The following is a 24,354-nucleotide window of genomic DNA, read 5'->3' on the forward strand; positions in this document are numbered from 1 at the left end:
CAGTTCCCCTACGTTACTCATGGGGATTCAGGAAGCTGAAATTTGGACAGCTTATTTGTGTGGAAAGAAACACTGTTGACCAAAGTGTTCCCTGCGTATCGCAAGCGGGTGCAGGGACAGTGACTCTGCACTGTGAAGACCCCAACAAACATCCCCCATATCTTGGTGTCACATGTGATGGACGAAAGCCGAGTATCGAGAGTCCTATCTGTTACGACCATCACACCAAAGTCGCAAGAAATCCAGCACATTTCTGACAACTCGCGTCACAACGACTTGCAGGTCGCAACGCAACCCCATTCCCCTTCAGGCAGCGCCACCCTGCTTTCATTGGCTATGTGACGTGCGTTGCGACCAAAGTCGCTGTGTAAGCCCCAGATTTATACTTCAGTTTCACATAATGCTTTGTAAGCTACAATACTTTGTTTTCACATTTGCAGCAGGGGTTCCATCAGAGAACAGCTTGACGAAGCGCTCTGGATCCAGTATTGCCGGACTTTACCAGAATGCCCGCCAGCCCCTTATACTATAATGGGGTCTGGGGGAGATCCTGGCAATCGGCCTCAAATGTGAAGCATAGTTGTTTTCCAGTTTGGAGATTTCTTCTCCTTTCCCAGCTAAAGCTACATTTCTCAATTCTATTACTAGACAACACTGCCTTGTAGGAACTCGTACTACATAGGTAAACCGCAGTCTATTGCCAAGGACCACCAGTAGAATTTTGAAAGCAGCTTTGGCTGTGAATAGAGAGAAAGCATTGTGCAAGTCAAAAAATCCATAGTAAAAAAAGTTAAGTATTTGCAAAGTTACTTGACCTCCTATGCAGTTTCAATCGCCTGTCCATTGTGTCTGTGGCCCATGTGGCTGCTCTCAAAAGCACATTTTAGGCCTAGTGGCCAGTGTGAAAACTGCAGGATTTTCGTTTGTTTTTTTCTTCAATATAGATAGTGACATGGAAATTTTAAAAAAAAATCTTTGAAAGTATGTTTAACATAAAAAAGGTCATTTTCTGATGACACATCCCCTGTAAAACACAAAACCGACACACACCTGTCCAAGACCCGTTTCTCTGACTTACTACTACTTATACACGTGCACACGTTTTATCTGCAGGCCTCTCTCCTCAGTATATTTTCAGGCTCTGCTTTTTATTATCTATGTCTGTTCCCACCAGGTCTGCAAATATGATTACGTGGAAGTCCGCAGCGGTCTGACATCAGATTCTAAACTTCTCGGGAAGTTCTGTGGTCAAGAGCTCCCCCCGGTGATCAGTTCGCAGTACAACAACATGCGCCTAGAGTTCAAGTCTGACAACACCGTCTCGAAGAAAGGGTTCAAGGCGACTTATTACTCAGGTGAGCCTCCTCCCTGCATGTTCTGCCACCCCACCCCCCCTCCATCCTAGCCGCCTCTGTACCGTGGAGGGTGGGGATACTCGTATTGGACGGTTTAATAACCTTGGCTTGGCTAGATGACGGCTCAGACTTCTGCATTGCTTGGAGAATGTGTCCTCCTTCTCTGGATGTGCTGTGTGTCCACTGGTATGAATGGCATGAGAATATAGAGCCAGTGTGATGGGGTATGAGATTGCACAAACACCAGTATAGAGTATCCGCTCCTAGCTGTATGCATATGGCTGCTTAAAGGAACAGTAAATCTGCATGTAAAGACAAAAACCTCTCTCCTCCTCCATTGCCCGTTTCTGACCCAACCATAAGGGTGCGGAGATCTGGAGGTGTGAGCCACCAGATGTAACCTCTGAGATGTTGGGTATTTTCCTCCTCTAGAATCTGCACGTTTGTGTTGCATTCATTACGACAAATACTATTGGTGTCTGTTGGGCCCCGTTGGCTTATAATGTGGTCCCTCACGTTCCAGCATGGCAGCTCTTTTTGCCGAGCCTCTGACCATATGGTTACATGGCGTGTTGTATGTGTTACCAAAGGCTCTGTTCACATTTGTGTCAGAGACACAGGACAGGAGAAACGGCGTTGTGCGCAAAAGCTGCCATGTTGGAAGCTGAAGGACCATATTATAAGTCAATGGGACCCAACGAGCACCAGTAATATCAGGTTCCTTCCATTAAAAGAATGGGCACACCTTATTTGCTCACCTCTAGCCACTAACGTCTTGGAGCTTGATGACCCGAATAAGGTTACGTAATGAGACACAGTTGGGTATAGGGTGAGAGTTGCTGTAGATGTTGAGTATAGTGATATTGATAACATAAGATGAGGGTGGGGGGGGGCATCGAGTGACCTGTGGGGAAGCCCTGCCCGTTCCTGCGCCTGCATGCAGTGCTTGGCATTTAAGCTGCATGACCGCCTCGCCTTGCACGATAATAACGCCAGCTTCCAGCTCTGTATAGTGGATCAGAACAAGGAAACGATTACCCCCATCCCCCTTCTCCTTTCTTTTGACTGATCCTATCCCCTCTTTCTCCTCTTCTGTCCTGACGCCCCTCCGTCATCTTCCCCGCTGTGTATTATTGTACCCGGTCGCCCCGCTTTTCCACATTTTGTTCCTTATTTATTTTGCTTTGTCCCTGACGTTTTGTACATTCACTCTCTCCTCTTTCCCCTTTGTGTTCCTATGCCGCTCTCCTCCACCACTCCTGCTTTCCTTCTTCTTCTCCCCCCATTTTCTTCTGCTCTCCTTCTCCCCTCCCTCTCTCATTACAGAGAAGAAGAACAAACAGAAGTTATTACAGCTCCAAAAAAACATGAAACAGCAGCCGCAGCAGGCTTTACCCCGGAAGCGTCCCCGAATGAAAACAAGGACGACGAAAAAGACTCGCTCCCCTTAACGAAAGCTCCCCCTCCCCATATACATCATTCTCCCTTTCCCCTCTCCCAAACCTCTATACCCTGTCTATACCTTCACCGCCCACCACCCCCATTATACATTGCTACCAAAGGGATTCGAGAAGTCTGCCTCCCACCACTCTTTGGAGACTTTTGGGATTGGTGGGAACTGAATCTTGGCAAATAACTGTTACATGGATGATTTTTATTATTTTAGTAAATAAATATCTATTTTTATTGTTTTTTACAAGCCGTATCCCTACATTAGTACCTATGGGGGGAGGGAAATTGGGAAACTTTGGAAGCTTCGCTCCTCAGGGGATGAGCTGTAAGGTATAACTGGGAGTTGGAGTGATGGGGGGTGACAGATCCCCGCTGAATGTTTTCCATCATTGACTCCCGCTCCTCTCCCACTACATCAAGCTGCTTCTCTGGTGCCCCCCTCTGTGCTTCTCAGGTAATGCAGAGCTGGTATCGGTGGTGGTGGGTGGGTTGGGGGACGTGCTGAGCTTTTTTTTCCTAACTCTCCCCCTCTCTTGTTCTCTTCGCTTGCTCGTGCGCCGCAGTGATCTTTTTCGTGTCCTTGTGTTACAGATAAAGACGAATGTTCTCGGGATAACGGGGGCTGTCAGCACGAGTGCGTCAACACTCAGGGCAGCTATATCTGCAGCTGTCGGAGCGGCTTCACCCTGCACGAGAACAAACATGACTGCAAAGAGGGTAATCTAACTACCAATGTGCACGTGTGTCTCACTCCCTATCCCTTCATCTTCATGTCTGAGCAATGGAACAAACTGTTCTAATATAGTGAACCTTCCCCCGGTCAGCAAATCTTAGCTAAATAATCTGTGCTGATTAGTTTCCTAATATATCTTTATAGCAGTAGGGGCTTGGTTTTTCTGATATGAGGCCCCAAATTCACTGCGTAGACAGATTTAAGATAAAGCATTGAGTTTGCTTTCAGCCACCACCAGAGGGAGCTCAGGAGCTGACTGCAGACTGTCATAGATTTTAATGTATAACAGCAAGCTCCCACTAGTAGAGGCACTTGGCATGTTATTTTTTATTATTATTTTTTTAATCAAAGGCTATGCAGGGGATTTGGAGCTTTTTATCAGTAAAACAAAGCTCTGATCATTATAAAGCTTTACGAAGAAATTAATCGGTACAGAATTTAGGACCTAAAATGAAACTGGTAATAGAAGGTGGAGGTTCACTTTAAGGATTCACAAGAATTCCAGCCATGATTATATATTTTTTTTATCCTATTGTGGTCGCATGGTAACGTAATATATTACTGTGACCAAAGGCAACGATGGAGCCCTCATCTACAAGGGTTGATCGGTCTGGGGGCCCCATATCAGTTTGCTGATGCCTCTCATTCAGTCTGTTGGCAGAAACTTCTCTTTTTCTCCATGATCTACTGTTTGTAGTATGTACTGTATACCTATACCACCCACTGAAACCCACAGACAGCCATGCCTGACACCCATTGTTTTACATGAGTATGCTAGCGCAGGGGCTGACAGTTGTATTGTCTTTCTAGATGATAAAGGGGGACCCTCAGAATGGGACTCATCTTAGTTTAAAGGCTATGTACACCTTCGGAGGCAAAAAAAAATTATGAATGCATTTTACTCATTTTGGGCTAAAAATCTTTTTTCGATTGGTATTTATTAAAAATATTAAGCAGTATAATATAGACAGGGCCGGCGTTTGGGGGGAGGGGCAAACACTGCAATTGCCCAGGGCCCCCATCCCTAAATGGGGCCCCCTGATGAGCTGTCCAGACACATGTGGAAAAGAGCTGGTGGCCGCCCCTGAGAAGAGCACAGACAGCACAGCAAGGAGCTCTGGTCTCCCTCCCACTGTAGCCCGCAGGGTCCTTATGCTGTAGTGAGGAGCTTGGTCCTGCATCCATAGCAGGGCTCCACAGCAGTCAGGCAGACCTTGGCCCCGCCCCTTCCCCTCTCTCTCACTGGAGGCCCTGCACTGTGAATGTAATGGCCTCCTCTGCTCCGGAGGTTTACTGGTGAGTTCAGAATGTCACCCTCTAATGACCGGAAAATATGTGCTGCCGGCCCCTCTCTCCTCTCTCTGTGCTGCAATAAATGACAAGGGCTGCTAGTTGGCAGACATAACCTGATAGGAACAGCTGGACAGTCCAGACTCTGGACTAACAGGAGGGAGATAGCCTGCAGAGAATATACAGGACCCCCTTTCCCCCCACTGTAGATGTTTTTTTAAACTATTTCCTGCCTGGAACACAGTTGTCTAAATATAATGTAATATTTATAATGTATCTATTGCTTGTCTATCTCACAAATATCTTTATTTCTGCATCCTCTATCTACCCATATATCTTTATTATCTGTATTTCTCATAACTATCTATCTATCATATCTATCTATCTCCTATCTATCTATCTATCTATCTATCTATCTATCTATCTATCTCCTATCTGTCTATCTAAAATTATGGAAGAAAGGCAGCATTCTGACTTTAGTGAAACAAGTGGATTCCTTTATTCACCCAGCAGTCAATGCCATTGACTATTTAGGTGAATAAAGAAATCCACTTTTTTCATTTTTACTTGCATTTTTATTTATTTTTTTCATATTTCTTTCTATTCATTATTTACTTTTTTTTACTTTGAATGCAGAGAACACATTATCTACATGTCCCCGCTGTCTCTATATACAGAGCACTGGTAACAGTGTCTATTTTCAGGTGTTTTCTGATTATTTAAGAGAGTTAAGCAAGTCTCCTGGGCACACTTAGACCTCATGCACACAATCATGTGCCGGCCGTTCCGTGCGTTGGGGGTCGCAATTTGCAGTCCCCAATGCACGGGCACTATCCATGCGGTTGCCGCAGACGGATTCAGACCCATTCAACTTGAATGGGTCCGTGATCCTTCCACACCGCAAAAAAATAGAACATGTTCTATTTTCTTGGGGTGCGGAGGCACGGACAGAAACACCACAGAAGTACTCCGTAGTGCTTCCATGGGGTTCCATGGCTCCATTCCACACTGCTCCTTCTGGATTGCAGACCCATTCAAGTGAATGGGTCTGCATCCATTATATGGTGAGCACACGGCCGGTGCCTGTATATTGCAGACAAGCAACGGCTGTCTGCATGAGCCCTTAGGCTGAGTTCATACTTCAGTTATTTCCATCAGTTATTGTGGGCCAAAACCAGATGCAAGTCAAAAACACAGAACAGGAGGAAATCTTTCCATTATACCTTATCTCTGAGTAGCCTTCACTACTGGTTTTGGCTCACAATAACTGATGGAAATAACTGACCAAATAACTGAAGTGTGAACTGGGCCTTACCTGCTTCCTGACACTGGCTCTCGCCTCCAGTGCTCTCTGACCTCTGCTCAGGTCCCTGGATGTTATCATTCATTTTGACGCTGCCTGCAACCAAATCGTGGGCCATGGCGGTGACTTCTCCCCTTGCGTCAAGTGAATAAATGTGACTGTTGATACAGTACTTCAGAATTTGGGGCCCCGCTTTTAATTTCGCCCAGGGCCACATTTTGTCTAAAACCGGCCCTGAATATAGACAAACAGTTTAAACTAGAATAGTGCTTTTTACTTTCGCTTTGTGTCGGTCATCTAATAACCCTTATCTCTAATTTACTAAGAGGTCATAAACACTTCATAATCAGGAAGATAAGGACTGAGCTATAAGGAGTGTTTATAAGTTTTGAAAGCAGAGATAAGGAGCCCATCAGATGAGCTGAAAATTCAGATCCAGCTGCTAGAGAATCTCAGCCCTGTATAGAGAAAATGGCTCCATATTTTTAATAAAGACCAATTGAAAAAAATATTGTTAGCTCAAAATGAGTAAAATGCAATCATAAAAAATTGCCCCGCAAAAGGTGTACACAGCCTTTAAGGGGTTTTCCCATAAGCCGCATTTATTACCAATAAGTAATAAATTTATGATCACTGGGTACAAGAGGTATGCTTCCTGAGTCCCCTGGGTGAATGGAGTTGTAGTGCACTACCCCACCATACACTTGGGGGAATCAGGGACCCTGCCTCTTGTAATCTGTGGGGATCACACCAGTCGGACTCCCAGTGATCATAATAGGTAATAAAAGTTGTTTATGGGAGCCCCAATGGCACAGGTGCAATTGGTTTGAAAGTTGTATATAGGCAGATTACTCTCATACTGTATAACCTTGAGCCCCATACTCATGCTCAATGCTATGGGATCTTACATCTTGGGTATTAATTTTTCATTTCAGCGGGCTGTAACCACAATGTCACTGCCAGTAATCAGAACATCACCAGCCCTAACTGGCCGGACACCTACCCCAACAAGAAGGTGTGCACCTGGCTGGTGTCTGCGACCCCAGGACACCGAGTGAAACTGGTACGCTTCCGTCCTTTTGAATTGCATTATAAGTTTATACAGTGTGCTTTCACATATGCATTAAAGGGCATCTGTCAGCAGAGTTGTAGCTATGAAATTGGCTGACCTGTTACATGTGCACTTGGCAGCTGAAGACATCTGTGTTGGTCCCATGTTCATATGTGCCTGCATTGCTGAGAAATATGATGTTTTACTATATGCAAATGAGCCTCTGGGAGCAACAGGGTGTTGCCATTACTCCTAGAGGCTCAGCTCTCTCTGCATTTGCTGCGCCCTCTATACTTTGATTTACATGGCCAGGCATGATGGCGTTTACATTGCCTTTCCCTGTCAAAGTGGAGATGATGCAGCAGTTGCAGAGAGACCAGAGCCTCTAGGTGTAATGGTAACGCCCCCATTGCTCCTAGAAGCTCATTTGCATATATTAAAACATCATTTTCCTCTGCAATGCGGGCACATATGAATATGAGACCAACACAGATGTCTTCAGCTGCCAAGTGTACATGTAACAGGTCAGCCAGTTTAATAGGTACAGATATACTGCCGACCAGAGCTCATAGTAGCCAGCATAGCCGGATAGGGCCGGAGCAGCACTAGACCACACTGACTATAGTGGGACCCCGTAGGGATCCAGCCTGTTTCTGGCATGAGTGCCGGGATTCAAAAACTGATGCTTGCACTAGTTTTTGTATGTCCGAGTCCTCATGCTGGAAACCAGCCTGGTCCCATTATATTAAAGTATTTTCTATCCCAGTACATCAAACTACAATATCCTAAATATAGGTGTGTAATATTGGGAACCCCATTTTTGGTACACACCAGTAGCATCCTATACTTCACAGTGTGCCCTAACGGTGTCTCTAAAATGGCAGACCAGTCTAGTAGTACTACCATATTGTCCATAGGAACCATGAAACGGTGCCACCTAGAAAAAGAGACCAAAAAATCGTGCCATACAGACATATCGTCCGCAAAGCAATAATGCACCCAAGTATAGTGCCATACAGACGTGGACCAAAACAAAAATAGTCTTGCAGAGAAAAATTCCCACCACCGAGATGGTGCCCCCAAAAAGATGCTGCCATACAAATTGTGTCCCTCAAAGCCAACCAATTGGTGCTCCCCTACCCACCAAAAAAAAATTGGTGCCACACAGAAAAAAAATCTCATCAAAAATAGTGCCAAGCAAAAGGTGTTCCCTAAAGGATGGTGCCACATAGATAGTGCCCCCAAATATTGTGCCACAAGGAACAAGTGCCAGTTAATAACGTGGCCAGTTGATTATGCGATGAAGCCAGTGGCGCAGACCTCTTCTGGCCTGTGCAGTCTGATGGAGGGGGGGGGGGGGGGGGGGGCAGGAGCCTGTGAGATAGTGAAGGACCGGACAAAGAGTCAATGACTGCCAAGAGAGTCAGGTCTTCACTGGTTGATCTGGTAGTGATGTTAGAAACCAGATTGGGAGGATCGCAGTGAAGCAACCACATCCCATTCGGCAAAAAATTCTCAGTTGGAGAAGAAGGTATCCAACTTGATTGGCAAGATGGGATGCTCTAAGTCTGGCCATACACTTTAGGTAGCTGTTGGCTGAATGGTCAGCCAAGTGTGCATTAGTCCTGAATAGGGAGAAGGGAGGAAGCTTCTGCCAGATACACTGGTGGCTTTCCTCCCCAAGAACAAAAGGATCAGGTATGTTGAGATCCAACTTGCTGGGCCTTTCTGTCACAACAATTCTATATATGGGTCGGACAACATTTATCTAATGTCTATGGCCCGCCTCACTTCACGCATAGATTGAAAGGACCGGAGAGTTTTCGTATCTTGACATTAGAGAGGTAACGGATGTAAATTAGATTCTTTTGATATCTTCTGGTTTTCTCATCCATCTCCTGACTCCTTGTTCTTCCTGGCAGGTGGTGAAAGAGCTGGAGCTGGAGTCCCACCAGGAATGTTTGTATGACCACGTTGAAGTTTATTCTGGTCCAAATGCTCAATCGCCTGTCCTAAAGCATTTTTGCGGCAGCAAGGTCCCCGATCCGCTCATCGCTCCGGGAAGCCACATGTTTCTGAAGTTTATTTCCGACAATTCAGTGCAGAAAAAGGGATTCGTGGCAGAGGTGACAACCGGTGAGATACATGACAACCACTCTTTACTGATGGATGCTTCAGCTGGACCCCACATTACTTACCCAGTCTTTCTCGTGGTCCAAATCCATAGACCAGTGCAGCGAGCTACAGTGTACCCATCAAAGAAAAATCTCACAATGCCTCCTTAGGCAGCTGTAGATTTGTGTTCAGTGTAGTGGAGCCAGTCATGTTGTGTGTGACATCACTGTGTACATTATCCCTGTACTGTGACATCACTGTGTACATTATCCCTGTAGTGTGACATCACTGTGTACATTATCTATGTACTGTGACATCACTGTGTGCATTATCCCTGTAGTGTGACATCACTGTGTGGATTATCTATGAACTGTGACATCACTGTGTACATTATCTATGTACTGTGACATCACTGTGTACATTATTCTGTACTGTGACATCACTGTGTACATTATCCCTGTACTGTGACATCACTGTGTACATTATCCCTGCACTGTGACATCACTGTGTACATTATCCCTGTACTGTGACATCACTGTGTACATTATCTATGTACTGTGACATCACTGTGTACATTATCCCTGTACTGTGACATCACTGTGTGCATTATCTATGTACTGTGACATCACTGTGTACATTATCTATGTACTGTGACATCACTGTGTACATTATCTATGTACTGTGACATCACTGTGTACATTATCTATGTACTGTGACATCACTGTGTACATTATCCCTGTACTGTGACATCACGGTGTACATTATCCCTGTACTGTGACATCACTGTGTACATTATCCCTGTACTGTGACATCACTGTGTGCATTATCCCTGTACTGTGACATCACTGTGTGCATTATCCCTGTACTGTGACATCACTGTGTGCATTATCCCTGTACTGTGACATCACTGTGTGCATTATCCCTGTACTGTGACATCACTGTGTGCATTATCCCTGTACTGTGACATCACTGTGTGCATTATCCCTGTACTGTGACATCACTGTGTACATTATCCCTGTACTGTGACATCACTGTGTGCATTATCCCTGTACTGTGGGGATAGCCCCTGTACTATGATGTCACTGTATTATAGCCCCTGTAGTGTAACATCTCTCTATGCATTGTCCCTGTACTGTGATGTCACCGTGTACCAAAATAATCACAAGACGCTAATGTTCTGAAGTTGCTGTTGAATATGGTCATAGTAGAGTCGGGCTCCATTCCAGGTTGGGCTGTGGGGCCCCATAGTTACTTGTTACACCCCTGTGTCAGGTACAGGTCCTTGTCTATCTGCTTAGCCTCTGTGGTAATATTACACATTACTATCTACTTTCTTTCTCCTCTCAGTATGCGGAGGGACGCTACTAGCAGAAGTCCGCACCAAGGACCTATACTCCCATGCTAAATTTGGAGATGACGTGCACCCTCCGGCCACAGAGTGTGTGTGGCACCTGCAGTCAGAGGGCAAATATGGCGTGGAGCTGGTGTTCCAGAGCTTTGAGCTGGAGGAGGAGCAGGACTGTGGATACGACTACATAGAGATCTACGATGGGCCCAATGAGAATTCCCCCAGGATGGGGCGATACTGCGGGTCAGGGGTAGGTATGCCAGTGTGGCGGCATTATGCCTGTGTGTCTCATTCTCTGTCATGCAAGTTTAGAGAACTTTTATCTCTGTTCGTCTAGTGGTTATAAACTCGTATTAACCCCTTTGTACTCCGTGACGTACTATTATTTTCCTGGGTGTATGAAGTTAGCACCCAGCGATATATTAGGGCAGGCACAGTGAGGGCCCGCGCCATCACTTACGGATACTAGCTGTATATTTATATTAGCACCCTGCTCTACCTGCTGGGATCAGAGTTACCCCCGATCTCGGCAGTTTAACTCCGCAGATCCTGCAGTAAATAGCGAACATTTGAGCTGCTTTGTTCTCTGATCTGCACCCCACTAATGCAGTTTGCAAATGTGGCGTGCCAGTACTTGTCATGGCAGCCAAGGGTATTCCGAAGAGGCCCAGACCTGCCTTGTTCCAGCCCTCTGGCAGGATGTAAGAGAGTGCCTGTAGAAAACCATATACACTGTAATACAGATTTAAAAAAAATTAAACTTAATTTGTATTGCAGCGTCCAAATGACCAAATATCCTGTTATTTATGCTGAATGGCGTAAAAAAAAACACCTTTTTTTTTTGTCATCTTGCCTCACAAAAACAGTGAATAAAAAATGATCTAAAGGTCCTGTGTACCCCATAATGGTATCAATTAAAACTGTCAGTAAATAGCTATTTTTTCCAGGTGTCAGAATATGGAGACAGAATCTAAAGCAATTTTGTTCCTGATCTTGCTGAAGCTGGATCGCTCTGACTATGAGGAGGAGGCTTATTAATAGTATTGTAAAACCGGAGAGCAAACCGCAGCTTTCTTTTCGTCCTGGGATGCGGAGCAAGAAGGATCCGTCATGACCCACAATGCAAGTCAATGGGGACATATCCGTTTAACTCAGACACAATAGAAAACTGATCCGTCCCCCATTGACTTTCAATAGAGTTCATGGCGGATCCTTCTTGCTCCGCATCCCAGGACGAAAAGAAAGCTGTGCTATGTTAAAGATAATACAACCAGATCCGTTCATAACGGATGCAGACGGTTGTATTATCAGTAACGGAAGCGTTTTTGCTGAACCCTGCCGGATCCAGCAAAAACGCTAGTGTGAAAGTAGCCTTAATCATACCCCTCGTCGTCTAGCGGGCACAGGACATCTATTACGGCCAGTCCTCTGCCAGCTGAATCAGCGTGGCCCTTTGCAAGAATATAAGAGAGAGGAAGAAAAACTATAAATGTTCTCTTTCTGCTAGAGTGCAGTATGATTTTCCGCTACATCCACTGGGTAAACCATGTAGGTGGCACATCGGAAATAATAACCTGGCACCACAGGGCTTTGATCCCAGTGTAATAGCGGCGTACACTATAAGTACACACAGTGGTGGATTCCATGCAGAAAATGAACGGTTGCGGGACTCCATTCCCGAGATTTCAGGAAATGATTTAACCGGCTTCTATAAAAACAGACAGCTGGATTTCTCATCACTGTGGAAGGAAAATGTGAATCCTGCTGCTCAGTCCGCCGTACACAGGGCCAGGTGGCAGGAATTTCCTCCACCATCATGGCATTTCATTTCCAGATATAGACAAAGGATTTCTGAGCTCCAATTTCTTGAAATCTTTTAGGGCCCTTTCACACCTGCGTTCTTTTCTTACGGCATAGAGTTCCGTCGTCGGGGCTCTATGCCGGAAGAATCCTGATCAGTTTTATCCTAATGCATTCTGAATGGAGTGAAATCCGTTCAGGATGCATCAGGATGTCTTCAGTTCCGGACCGGAACGTTTTTTGGCCGGAGAAAATACCGCAGCATGCTGCGCTTTTTGCTCCGGCCAAAAATCCTGAAGACTTGCCGCAAGGCCGGATCCGGAATTAATGCCCATTGAAATGCATTAATCCGGATCCGGCCTTAAGCTAAACGTCGTTTCGGCGCATTGCCGGATCTGACGTTTAGCTTTTTCAGAGTGGTTACCATGGCTGCCAGGACGCTAAAGTCCTGGCAGCCATGGTAAAGTGTAGTGGGGAGCGGGGGAGCAGTATACTTACCGTCCGTGCGGCTCCCGGGGCGCTTCAGAGTGACGTCAGGGCGCCCCACGCGCATGGATGACGTGATCGCATGGACACGTCATCCATGCGCATGGGGCGCCCTGACGTCCTTCTGGAGCGCCCCGGGAGCCGCACGGACTGTAAGTATACTGCTCCCCACTACTACTATGGCAGCCAGGACTTTAATAGCGTCCTGGCTGCCATAGTAACACTGAACGCATTTTGAAGACGGATCCGTCTTCAAATGCTTTCAGTTCACTTGCGTTTTTCCGGATCCGGCATGTAATTCCGGCAAATGGAGTACACGCCGGATCCGGACAACGCAAGTGTGAAAGAGGCCTTAATGTTGGCATTCCTTTTGTAATTAACTACTATGTCACCTTGTGACTCTATATATGTTAACACAGAGTAACCACAGCTGCCACTAGGGGGAGCTCACTATGTTTAAAAAATTGGTTGAACTCTATAATAAAACAGTATGTAGTCAGCTCCCTCTAGTGGTGGCTGCAGGCTGACAAAATTGTATTGTGCATGGGTTTTTTGCAATAAATGAGGCCGTGTTCATATCTGTGTTGGAGCCACCACTGAAGATTTCATCACATTTGATGGAAAAATAGGTCAGAATGCAGCTATGTTTTTTTTTTTCTTTTTCCAGTGAAATGACAGAACCAGTGTCGTTGTGTGATGAATCTGCTACAGCTTCAGTTCTGTTTATCGGCCCCTATAAGAAGACAGACAAGCAGAAATCATAGTGCCGATGTGAACTTAGGGGGTTATCCAGGATTTTTATATTGAAGGCCTGTTCTCAGGATAGGCCATCATTATCTGATCGGCTGAGACAATCTGACCGATTCCAGAATTAAACAGCTCCATCTACTGTGTAGTGGACAGAGCTGGTTACTGCAGCGCTGCTGCGCAGTTCAGTGGGTGCAGCGCTACAGTAACAAGCTCCATCCACCACACAATAGATGGAGCTGTGTCGTTCCGGCACCGGAGCTACTCTGTATTAGCTGATCGGCAGGGGTGCAGGGTGTTGGGCTCTCGCCTATCAGATATTCGTGGCCTATACTGAGGATAGGCCACCAATATATAAAATCCTTGACAACACCTTTAAGCTTAAAGGGGTTGTCAGTGTTATGGTTATTATAACAAATATGTTGGAAACACAAAGATATGCAACATACTAATTTAATACCGTTTTTACGCTGATTTCTCACTTTATAAAGCAAAAGCCTTCTCCAGAGACTGCAGAGCGTTCCATTCCTGTAAATGGCATGGGATGAGACATGCATACCTAGAAGACAATGACTGATGTATATGATATGAGGCCCCCCATCAGCGGCCATTTTCAGGACAGGAGCGCTCTGCAGAACATCGAGAAGGCTTTAACTAACAAGTGGGTGTGTCTTCACAAATTGAGAAATCAGTGAATTTCTAATAAATATATATTATTAATTTGCTTATTTTTATATTTCCAACTAGTGTTGAGCGAAGCTAGTTTCGGATGCTTCATCTGAAGTCGCTTAGTTCAAAACTTCGAAATAATACTGTACGGAGATCCGTCTCTCCGAAACTCGCTTCGCTCAACACATTCCTTAAAGGTTCAGTGAGTTTCCAGCAAACTGAAAATGTCAAATGTCAGAGACATATCAAAAGTTTTATGATAAATTTTCCCCCTTTGTTTCTATTCTTCACCATTTTCAATATTTGCTTGCTGTCAGTGAATGAGACCACTCTTGGTAAGGGCTCATTCACACCACCATATGAATGAGTCCGCATCAGCTCACCCATACATTTTCAATGGGGCCACAAAAGATGCGGACAGCACACCATGTGCTGTCCGCAAAAAAAGATAAAGCATGTCCTATTCTTGTCCTATTTTCTGTATAGGGCTGGAATTTAGCGTAACACACACGGGCTGGTATCCGTGTTTTGCTGATCTGAAATTAGAAGACAGGAAAACACTCACGGACGTCTGAACGAGCCCTTACTGTTAGTCAGTAAGCCTGTATGTAGCCCTGCTCAAGAAGTGGATACAATTGTAGACCAGGGATCAGCAACCTTCTGCACTCCAGCTGCTGTGAAACTACAACTCCCAGCATGCACACTTACTCGACCATTCTTGTAACTCCCATAAAAGTGAGAGGAGGATTCTGGGAGTTGTCGTTTCAGAACAGCTGGAGTGCTGGAGGTTGCTGATCCCTGGTCTAGACAATGCTCTGTGAGTCAAACAACCAGGACTCCTGACTGATACATTGTAGCAAACCAGCAGAGAGTTTAGTACATCTGCTGATGTGTTCAGCTCACAGAGCATTGTCTGATACAATTATATCCTCTCCTCAGCCAAGAGCAGTACTAGTGAAGCGGCCCACTGCCAGCGTCTGGGGGATCCTTTGCCCCTTAGGAGGTTTCAACAAAATATGTCCCTCTTATAGAGCAAGTAAATGTGACGCCAGCTGAGGTTAAGCAGCGGCAGCACAAGGCTCCCTATTGTAAATGGTAATGTTGGTACCCGGGGGTAGGATTGCCAGAGTGGTGCAGGGTGGCCTATAGTCTCTGTAGATGTTATATACACGTGTTACGGTGTTCCTACCTGGATATCCGTGGATCCCAGACGTGGTGTAGTCCAAGGCAAGTGCAAAAAGGGGTAGTTGAACTTGGTTAGTGTAGAAATTGAATAAATTGAGTCCAGACTTTGTAGTAACGTTGGACACCGCTTTACTTGGCATAAATAGTAATCCAAACAGTTTCCAAACGGTATCTTGGTCATCAGCAGGTATTGGCTTAATCTGGCAGGCAATTACTTCTCTGCAAAAATCTTAGCTCTGATATGCTAGCTGGAGTAAATAGGAACTCTTCCTCTTCTGCTGGAACTTAGTTTAGCTGTCTGTAGTCTGTCTCTCACTTCAATCCTAGGAACTTCTTTTCCTGGCTTTGGAGTACCTCAAGCTCTAGCTTTAGCTTGGGTGAAGGCAATGCAAGCCCAGGAGGGGACAAGCAACCATGTAGACTTCAGAGGCCGAGCCTCTGGGCCTAGCAGAGCAGACAGTGCTCTGCTAGCCAGCACACAACCTCTACCTAAGGCTACATGCACACAAACGTATTTTGTTTCCATGTCCGTTCCGTTTTTTTGCGGATAGGATGCAGGCCCATTAATTTCAATGGGTCCGCAAAAAATTTGTATAGCACACCGTGTGCTATCTGCATCTGTATGTCTGTTACGTAGCTACACAAAAAAAATAGAGCATGTCCAGTGCTCCAGACTAAAAAAAATACCTAGTAGCCATTGGCTCCTGAACTGAAAAATTAAGGAGCCAAATTAAATTTTTAGTCGCCAAATCTAAACCGAATTCAAAATTTTGGTATCGTGACAACGCTACGCCGATCAGATTGGCGTAGGGTTGTTTCGATACCAAAATTTTGATTCGCTTTCGTCACCATAAAAAAGTATTGCGATACTCAATACCGCGCAAAAAAAAATAAAAAACACCAAAAAAAGCAGCATGCATTTCGCATTTTATGAAACGTTCGGGCCATAACAGAACAGTCCTAACCTATTTTTTGGGGTGACAAGGTGACTAAAAAATGGCGAATGCTCACCGCATAGGAGATATTTTTTAATAATTTAATAGTTTGGACTTTTCGGACACAGCGCTATGTAATATGTTTATTTATTGTTTATATATTTTATATTTAAAATTGGGAAAGGGGGGATTTAAACTTAATATTTTAGGGTACTTTCACACTAGCGTTTTTCATTTCTGGCATAGAGTTCCGTCACAGGGGCTCTATACCGGAAAAGAACTGATCAGTTTTATCCCCATGCATTCTGAATGGAGAGTAATCCGTTCAGGATGCATCAGGATGTCTTCAGTTCAGTCTTTTTGACTGATCAGGCAAAAGATAAAACCGCAGCATGCTACGGTTTTATCTCCGGCGAAAAAAACTGAAGATTTGCCTGAATGCCGGATCCGGCATTTTTCCCCATAGGAATGTATTAATGCCAGATCCGGCATTCAAAATACCGGAATGCAGGATCCGTCCTTCCGGTTGAACCGTGTGATTTTCACGCATGGTTGCTAGGATGAAAGTCTATTCACTGTATTATTTTCCCTTATAACAACATGGTTATAAGGGAAAATAATAGCATTCTTTAATACAGAATGCATAGTAGAAGGTCAATATAATAAACATATACACCCTAGTATAATAAACATTGGTGGCGCAGTGCGCCCCCCAACGCCCCTGTATAATAAACATTGCTGGCACAGTGCGCCCCCCCCAACACCCCATTATAATAAACATTGGTGGCGCAGTGCGCCCCCCCAACACCCCAGTATAATAAACATTGGTGGCGCAGTGTGCACTGCGCCACCAATGTTTATTATATTGGGGGGGGGTGCACTGCGCCACCAATGAAGATAACTGACCTGTTAATACAAATACAGGAGGCGGGTGCCGGAATCAAATAGCCGGCACCCGACCTCTATGACAGGGTGCTGCGATCCGCTGCAGTTAACCCCTCAGGTGCAGCTCCCTGTCATAGAGGTCGGGTGCCGGCTATTTGATTCCAGCACCCGCCTCCTGTATTTGTATTAACAGGTCAATTATCTTCATTGGTGGCGCAGTGGCCACAGCCCCTCCTCCTCCTCCTCCCGTCTCTTCTTATTGGCGGCAGCAGCACAGGGGGGAGGGAGAGATTCCTTCTCCACTGCGCTGCTGAATAGAACATCGGCGGCGGGGCAGAGAACTATCATCTCCTGTGCCCCGCCGCTGTATTCAACTGCAGAGCTGCGGCGGCGGGTCTAGTCGCAAATGGCGACAAGACTAAAAAGTCTTGTCGCCATTTGTAAATTCTAAGTCGCATTGGCAACCATTTTGGTCGCCATCTGGAGCCCTGATGTCCTATTCTAGTCTGTTTTGCGGACAAGGATAGGCATTATTACAATGGATCCACATGTAGCCTAAGGCCTCTTGCACAGGAAAAATAAAAAATTCCGTTTACATTCCATTTTTTACGTTCCGTATACGGAATCATTTATTTCAATGGGTCCGCAAAAGAAACTGAATGTATTTCGTATGCATTCCGCTTCCGTATTTCCGTTTTGTTCTTAAGATAGAACATGTCCTATTATTGTCCTCATAACAGACAAGGATAGTACTGTTCTATCAGGGGCCAGCTGTTCCGTTCTTCAAAAAACGAAATGCACGCGAACGTCATCCGTATTTTTTGCAGATCCGTTTTTTGTGGACCGTAAAATACTGAAAAAGCCATACGGGCGTGTGCAAGAGGCCTAAGGCCACCTGCCCACAAACGTTTTTTTTTTCCGTTTACGTTCCGTTTTTTGCGTTCTGTGTGCCTTCCGCAATTTGCGGAATGGAACAGGAGGCCCATTATAGAAATGCCTATTCTTGCCCTCAAAACGGACAAGAATAGGACATGCCTCATAATTTTTGCGGGGCCACAGAACGGAGCAACGGATGCGGACAGCACATGGAGTGCTGTCCGCATCTTTTGCGGCCCCATTGAAGTGAATAGGTCCACACACGGATGCGGAACAAAACCACGGGCGTGTGAATGAGCCCTCAAACATAGAACATGTCCTATTATTGCCCGGAAATCAAGTTCCATGGCTTCATTAAAGTGAATGCATATGGAATGCATCCGTATGTCTTCCGTATTCGTTCTGTTTTTGCTGAGCCATCTATTGAAAATTTTATGCCTAGCCCAATTCTTTTCAGTACCTACTGTTTAAACATTATTGTATGCTTCCGTTTCCGTTTGTGATCCGCAAAAAATAGATCGCAAACGGAAACCAAATGGAAAAACGGAACGGAAACACAACGGAAACAAAAAACTGAACAACGGATCCGTTAAAGACGTACCGCAAAATACTGAAAAAGTCATACAGTCGTGTGCAGGAGGCCTAAGGAGGGTGGCTAGACACTAACACACTGACTAACTAACTCCTCCCTCTCTAGAGAGGGCTGGAAGGAACCAGAAGGTTCCTCTCCAGAGAAACTATCTCTGCACAGATTTGCTGCTGCAGTGCGCCAGTCCTGCAGGGTGAGCGAATGTGAGATCACGGTTAATAGGCAGAACGAGGGTTGCTCTTGGTACTCACAGTTTTTATATACCCCGGGCAGGCGTACAGCAGTGATGGAGTGGTTGGCACATGGATCCTCTGGGGCACTCTCTGTGTATAGGTACCAGGCCAGGTGGTAGGTGAGGTGCCCTAGGTGTTGTAGGTTTAGTGTGCCTGTGGCAAGATCCCTTAAAGTTCGTGACGCCAGTGCCGGTAACGGTGGCACACCGATTTCTTGCAGTAATAAGTGAGGAACACACGTTGCAGTGAAACAAAAGTTGATTTTACTGAACAGGTTAACTATTAACAGTCTTTGGTCAGTTCCACATGTATAAGATGGTGACAGGCAGGCTTTACATCAAATGGCAGGCACAATGTTCTTGCAAGATACTCAGAGGGTTAAACACTTACAGATCAGGCTGCACTTTTCCTCAGATCCTGTCTGTCTTTATTCCAAGGCCCGTATGCCCTATTGCTGGCTTTATCCTTGGTTAGGGAAAACTTCCTCTCGTATATGACTCCTTGCTGTGAATATATCCTTCTGCCCTTCAGCTCTCTGTTTGGCTGGAACAAGCTTGGATCTGCACTGTACTCTTGTAGGAACTCAGTTTCTCAGGAGGCAGACTCTTCTCCTGGTGGCAAGCTAGAAGCCTGGGCTATCTAGCTGCATGTCAGAAACTGCTTCTCAGCTACTCCTCTGGCTAAGGTGCACACTTGGCTTCTGAACACTCTCCCCTGACTGACTCTCTCTGGTTTGGACCTGGCTATTTATACTAGGGGGTTCCCTAGCTCCCTCTACTGTCTAGGAGGAGGAACTACACCCCTAACAGGCCTGGTACACATGAGATAACATAAATAACATGACAATATAGATTAAAATGCAATATAAAATACAATGACCATGTTCCACAGGAGGTGGAGAACAACGTGACCCAATTGACCCTTGTGTAGTGCCCACCCTTACGTAGTGGGACACTACACTGCCACCTGCTGGTAAACCTGGCAATAGCATGAACATAACAGTTTTACATGAATAAATATGCACGGTGAAGATAAATACACTACTTTATTAGGATACTTTCACATTGGCGTTTTGGCTTTCTGTTTGTGAGATCCGTTCTCACAAGCGGTCCAAAACGGATCAGTTTTGCCCTAATGCATTCTGAATGGAAAAGAATCCGCTCAGAATGCATCAGTTTGTCTCCATTCCGCTTTGGAGGCGGACACCAAAACGCTGCTTGTAGCGTTTTGGGGTCCGTCTGACGAAACTGAGCCAAACAGATCCGTTCTGACACAAAATGTAAGTCAATGGGGACGGATCCGTTTTCTATGAGTCAATCTGGCACAATAGAAAACGGATCCGTCCTTTATTGACTTTCAATGGTGTTCAAGACGGATCCATCTTGGCTATGTTAAAGATAATACAAACGGATCCGTTCTGAACAGATGCAGATGGTTGTATTATATGAACGGATCCGTCTCTGCAGATCCATGACGGATCTGCACCAAACACGAGTGTGAAAGTAGCCTTAGATGACACTTTATATTAGTGCCAAGGAGTGGTAATGGCACTCCGGGACATTACAATAGTAGAGGTTTACTGCCTCTGAATGTAAACAAGAGTGTTCTCATTCACTGACAGCAAGCAAGCGCATATCTTGAAAATGGTGAAGAATAGAAACAAAGGGGGTCATTTACTATCACATATACGCCAGTCTTAAAATGTGGGCTGGGACGGGATGGCAGGCCTGACTTATTCATCATTTTCTACGCCTGTTTTAGGTGTAGAAAATGGTGTAAATTTAAGCCAGCAAGGAAGCTGTCTTAAATTTAGACCAGCGGTTGATGCGCCGAAGTTATGTAGAGGCCGGCGCTTCTTAATAACTTCGACGGATCCACCGCCAGCCACAGGGTTATTAAGACCGGCGTCTAAAACGCCAGTGTTAATAAATGACCCCCAAGGTATATTAGAAAGTTGTAGAGCTTTTCCTTGTACAGTGAGTACAAGTTCTTGCATGGCAAGACCACTTACTGTTATCTCACATATATATTCTTATTATTATTATAGCCAAATTTACCACCCTAACTCCTCCCACAGTTTTTATACTACATAGATAGTAATATAAAACGTGCGGATTGTTCCAGATTGGTGTGCTATTACTTTGTGGAACGTTTCGCCGAATGGTTCACGAAATATTAGCGTTTTTGTGGCGACATTGGTCACATAGGAATGAATGGTGGAATGTTCAAAATAACAGTAAGTGGTCTTGCCATGCAAGAACACTTAACTAGAGTGCGAGCTGACAAAAGCTAGAGTGCGAGCTGAAAAATCAGGACATGATTTCTAAACTGCCACCACTCCCTCATTTTCAAGCCCACCTACACAAATCGGCTGCTAATGTTTTTATAAATGTATGTTTTAATGTAACTGTGAAGCACTTTAGGCAACAATATTGCACTTAAATGTGCTATATAAATAAATAAAAGTTGAAATTTCTCACTTTATCAAGCTTGCCATGTGCACTATTTAAATTTGATCAATCAATTGGTTAGTGTTATGTTAACTATCTTTACTCACTCCAAACACTCCACACAGTTACTCTGCCCACTCCATAAAGTTACTCTTCCCACTCCAACCACACAACAGTTACTCAAGCCACTCCAGTTGTAGACTACTGGAGGAGACCAGAACACTTCACACAATTTCCCCAGAAATTGTAGCTTTTCTAGTTCATATCCTTTTTTCCGGTATCCTTTTTTTTTTTTGTGGACTGCAAATTATGGTAATTTGGGTTCTATATAAGAAAATAGTGTAAAGGGTGGAGACTCATGTTAAGGATAGTAAAACCGCAGCGGCCACTGCCTCCTTCGTTCTTGTGATAGGTGATGGTCCGACCGCTGGGACCTCATCAATCACATATTGATAACATGCTATTACGGAACTTCTTTACCCATGGCAAAACCAAAAATATGGCACTCTTCTGAATTCTAGCACTGGCTCGTGCCATTATACCCCCTTCCTGGGGACAAGAGGGTCCATATGTTGTTGCTCCCCTTCCCATCCCTTGTACCTGGTCTTGAATCCGCTGACTTGCAGTTGAGAAGGCTGCCCATAGCAGAAGGGGGATGATGCCAACCTAAGCTGGCTCTCTTCTTTTTATGGGCACCATAGCAACTACATTGGCACAATATAGAATATCTTCCAGAGCCAAGTCTGGTTTCAACAGATCCTGTTGGCTAAAATCTCCAGTACAGACCTCAGTAACAGAAGAAATGGTGGCGTTCTCTAATTATCGTCTACTCAATAATTTGTGGGCTCGTTGTTTTCTCCTGCCGCTATTATAAATCGGAGAAGCCGGACGTCGTCGCCATTGTGATCGCTTCCCCAGCCATGAATAGCCCCTGGAGCCGGGGACTGTCGTTTTTGTGTGGTCTTTGTGCCGAACCCCCCTTTGACAATTGCAGCTCCCCTTGCTTTCATTCTGCTCCCTGACTCCTGAATAGAAAATCGCTCACGCGTTTCTGTCTTTTGTTGAATGTAGAATGAACTTTCTGTATTATCCTTAATGTGAAAAGCTTCATCACCTGTTTTTTTGTTTTTCTTTTTATCCCCCCCCCCTTCCCCATTCTGCAGCCCCCAGAGGAAGTGTATTCATCTGGTGACTCGCTGACAATCAAGTTCCACTCGGACGACTCCATTAACAAGAAGGGATTTCACATTCGATACACCAGCACTAAATTCCAGGACACTCTTCAAGCCCGCAAGTGACACCCCACCGCTCCCTGTCCCCTGCCTCGTTGGATCTGGAACCAAGGTCGTTATCGGGGAAAGCCTCCTGAACTACGGGACCACCCCCCACCCCCCCAAAAAAAAAAAGAAGAAATCTATGGTTGAAAGCCATATCACATGGAATAAAGAACTAGATGAGCCTCAGGGATACCCAAGGATACAGACTCATGTTGGCAGAAGAAACTGGACTTTTTCCATCTATATACAGCGTATTCCATTCCTACATACATGTATACACGTGACATACAGTCTGCTGGAAAGTCATGGGTGCTGTGCTGAGTGCTGGTTACACATATAAAGGGGAGGGTCCTACGTTATCCTGTGAATTCTGCATCCAAGTCATTCTGACGACCTGCCCCCCTAACTCATTGTATGCACCTTCTTCTCTCTAATACTACTTAACCCTTATTCTGTCCCCTCTCAAATTTGGCGTTCTTTGACTCGTATTCTAAGTCTGTGTAAAGGCCCCCCCTCCTCTTCCCCCTCATTTTATAGGCATCTCCCTGCTTCATCCTATCTCGAAAAAAGACAAAAATTGTACTCGCTGAGCCATATACACAGGTTCGGGACCTGCGCCCCCCTCAGTGAGAGCGTCTGCCATGAATGTGTGTAATCTATGGACTCATTAAAGATGGTCGCCACTGTGGTTCCAAGTTTTGGGTCGGTGCTCTGCTCGTGGTGGTGTGGCATTTAATGCAAAGGGAACGCCAATTAAATAGGAATGCACATGAGTGTGCCGGACGCCTGAGTATGTTATATACTCCAACTGCATAGAGGGGTCCAGTCAAACCCCACCCAATTATTACCCCTGAATCGCGTTATTCAGCCAGAAGCTCCCTTCTCACCATTTTTGGGGTGGACCAGATTGGCAGGGTTAAGTATGTCACTTAGGCCTCATGCAGACGACCAAATATTTGGTCCACATCCGATCCACGTTTTTTTTTTTTTCGGATCGGATGCGGACCCACACGATTGGGTCTGCAAAAAATGCGGACAGCACACCGCATGCTGTACGCTTCCATACGTCCGTTCTGCCGTCTTGCAGACAAGAATAGGCGTTTCGGGAAAGTGCGGGATGCACATGGTCGGTATCCCTGTTTAGTGGATCTGCAATTTACAGACTACAAAACGGATACAGTCGTGTAGCATGATTAAAAGCTATACAATGTTTAACATGCTCAATTTCTCCAGTTTGCAAGATCTCTGCTTGCTGTCATTGACTGTTGTTTAGGCTTCATGCACACGATCATGTCCTTATTTCAGGCCACAAACCACGGGCACACAAAATACAGATGCCTTCGGTGTGCGTTCCATGTTTTTCTCACTCCCATCGATAGAAAGGACTACTTTCATCCTCTGTACGGACCAAAACAGGACATGATCTGACACCCATAGCCATGACCACCACGTGACCAGGACAGATTCTTTTCCACTGAAAATAATGGACGTTTCTATTGGATGACAGCAAGCAGAGATTTTAAGAACTGTGAGGAATCGATACAGAAAATTGTAAATTTCATTATACAATAAGTA

The 24,354-nt window shown here is 45.2% G+C and overlaps 1 protein-coding gene across 1 annotated transcript in view; it reads left to right on the top strand.

The window, feature by feature from the left end:
• Nucleotides 1–23,467, top strand: part of BMP1 (bone morphogenetic protein 1) — a 95,541-nt gene extending 72,074 nt beyond the window's left edge. Inside the window, exons 15-20 of the mRNA XM_040414772.1 lie at nt 1,175–1,355; nt 3,399–3,524; nt 7,069–7,196; nt 9,107–9,320; nt 10,647–10,897; nt 22,666–23,467. Coding sequence (XP_040270706.1) covers nt 1,175–1,355; nt 3,399–3,524; nt 7,069–7,196; nt 9,107–9,320; nt 10,647–10,897; nt 22,666–22,800 — 1,035 coding nt within the window. The 3' untranslated portion in view covers nt 22,801–23,467. The remainder of the gene's footprint in view (nt 1–1,174; nt 1,356–3,398; nt 3,525–7,068; nt 7,197–9,106; nt 9,321–10,646; nt 10,898–22,665) is intronic.
• The last annotated feature ends 887 nt before the right edge of the window (nt 23,468–24,354 follow it).

Source organism: Bufo bufo, chromosome 1, assembly GCF_905171765.1.
Source record: "Bufo bufo chromosome 1, aBufBuf1.1, whole genome shotgun sequence".
Taxonomy (NCBI): Eukaryota; Metazoa; Chordata; class Amphibia; order Anura; family Bufonidae; genus Bufo; species Bufo bufo.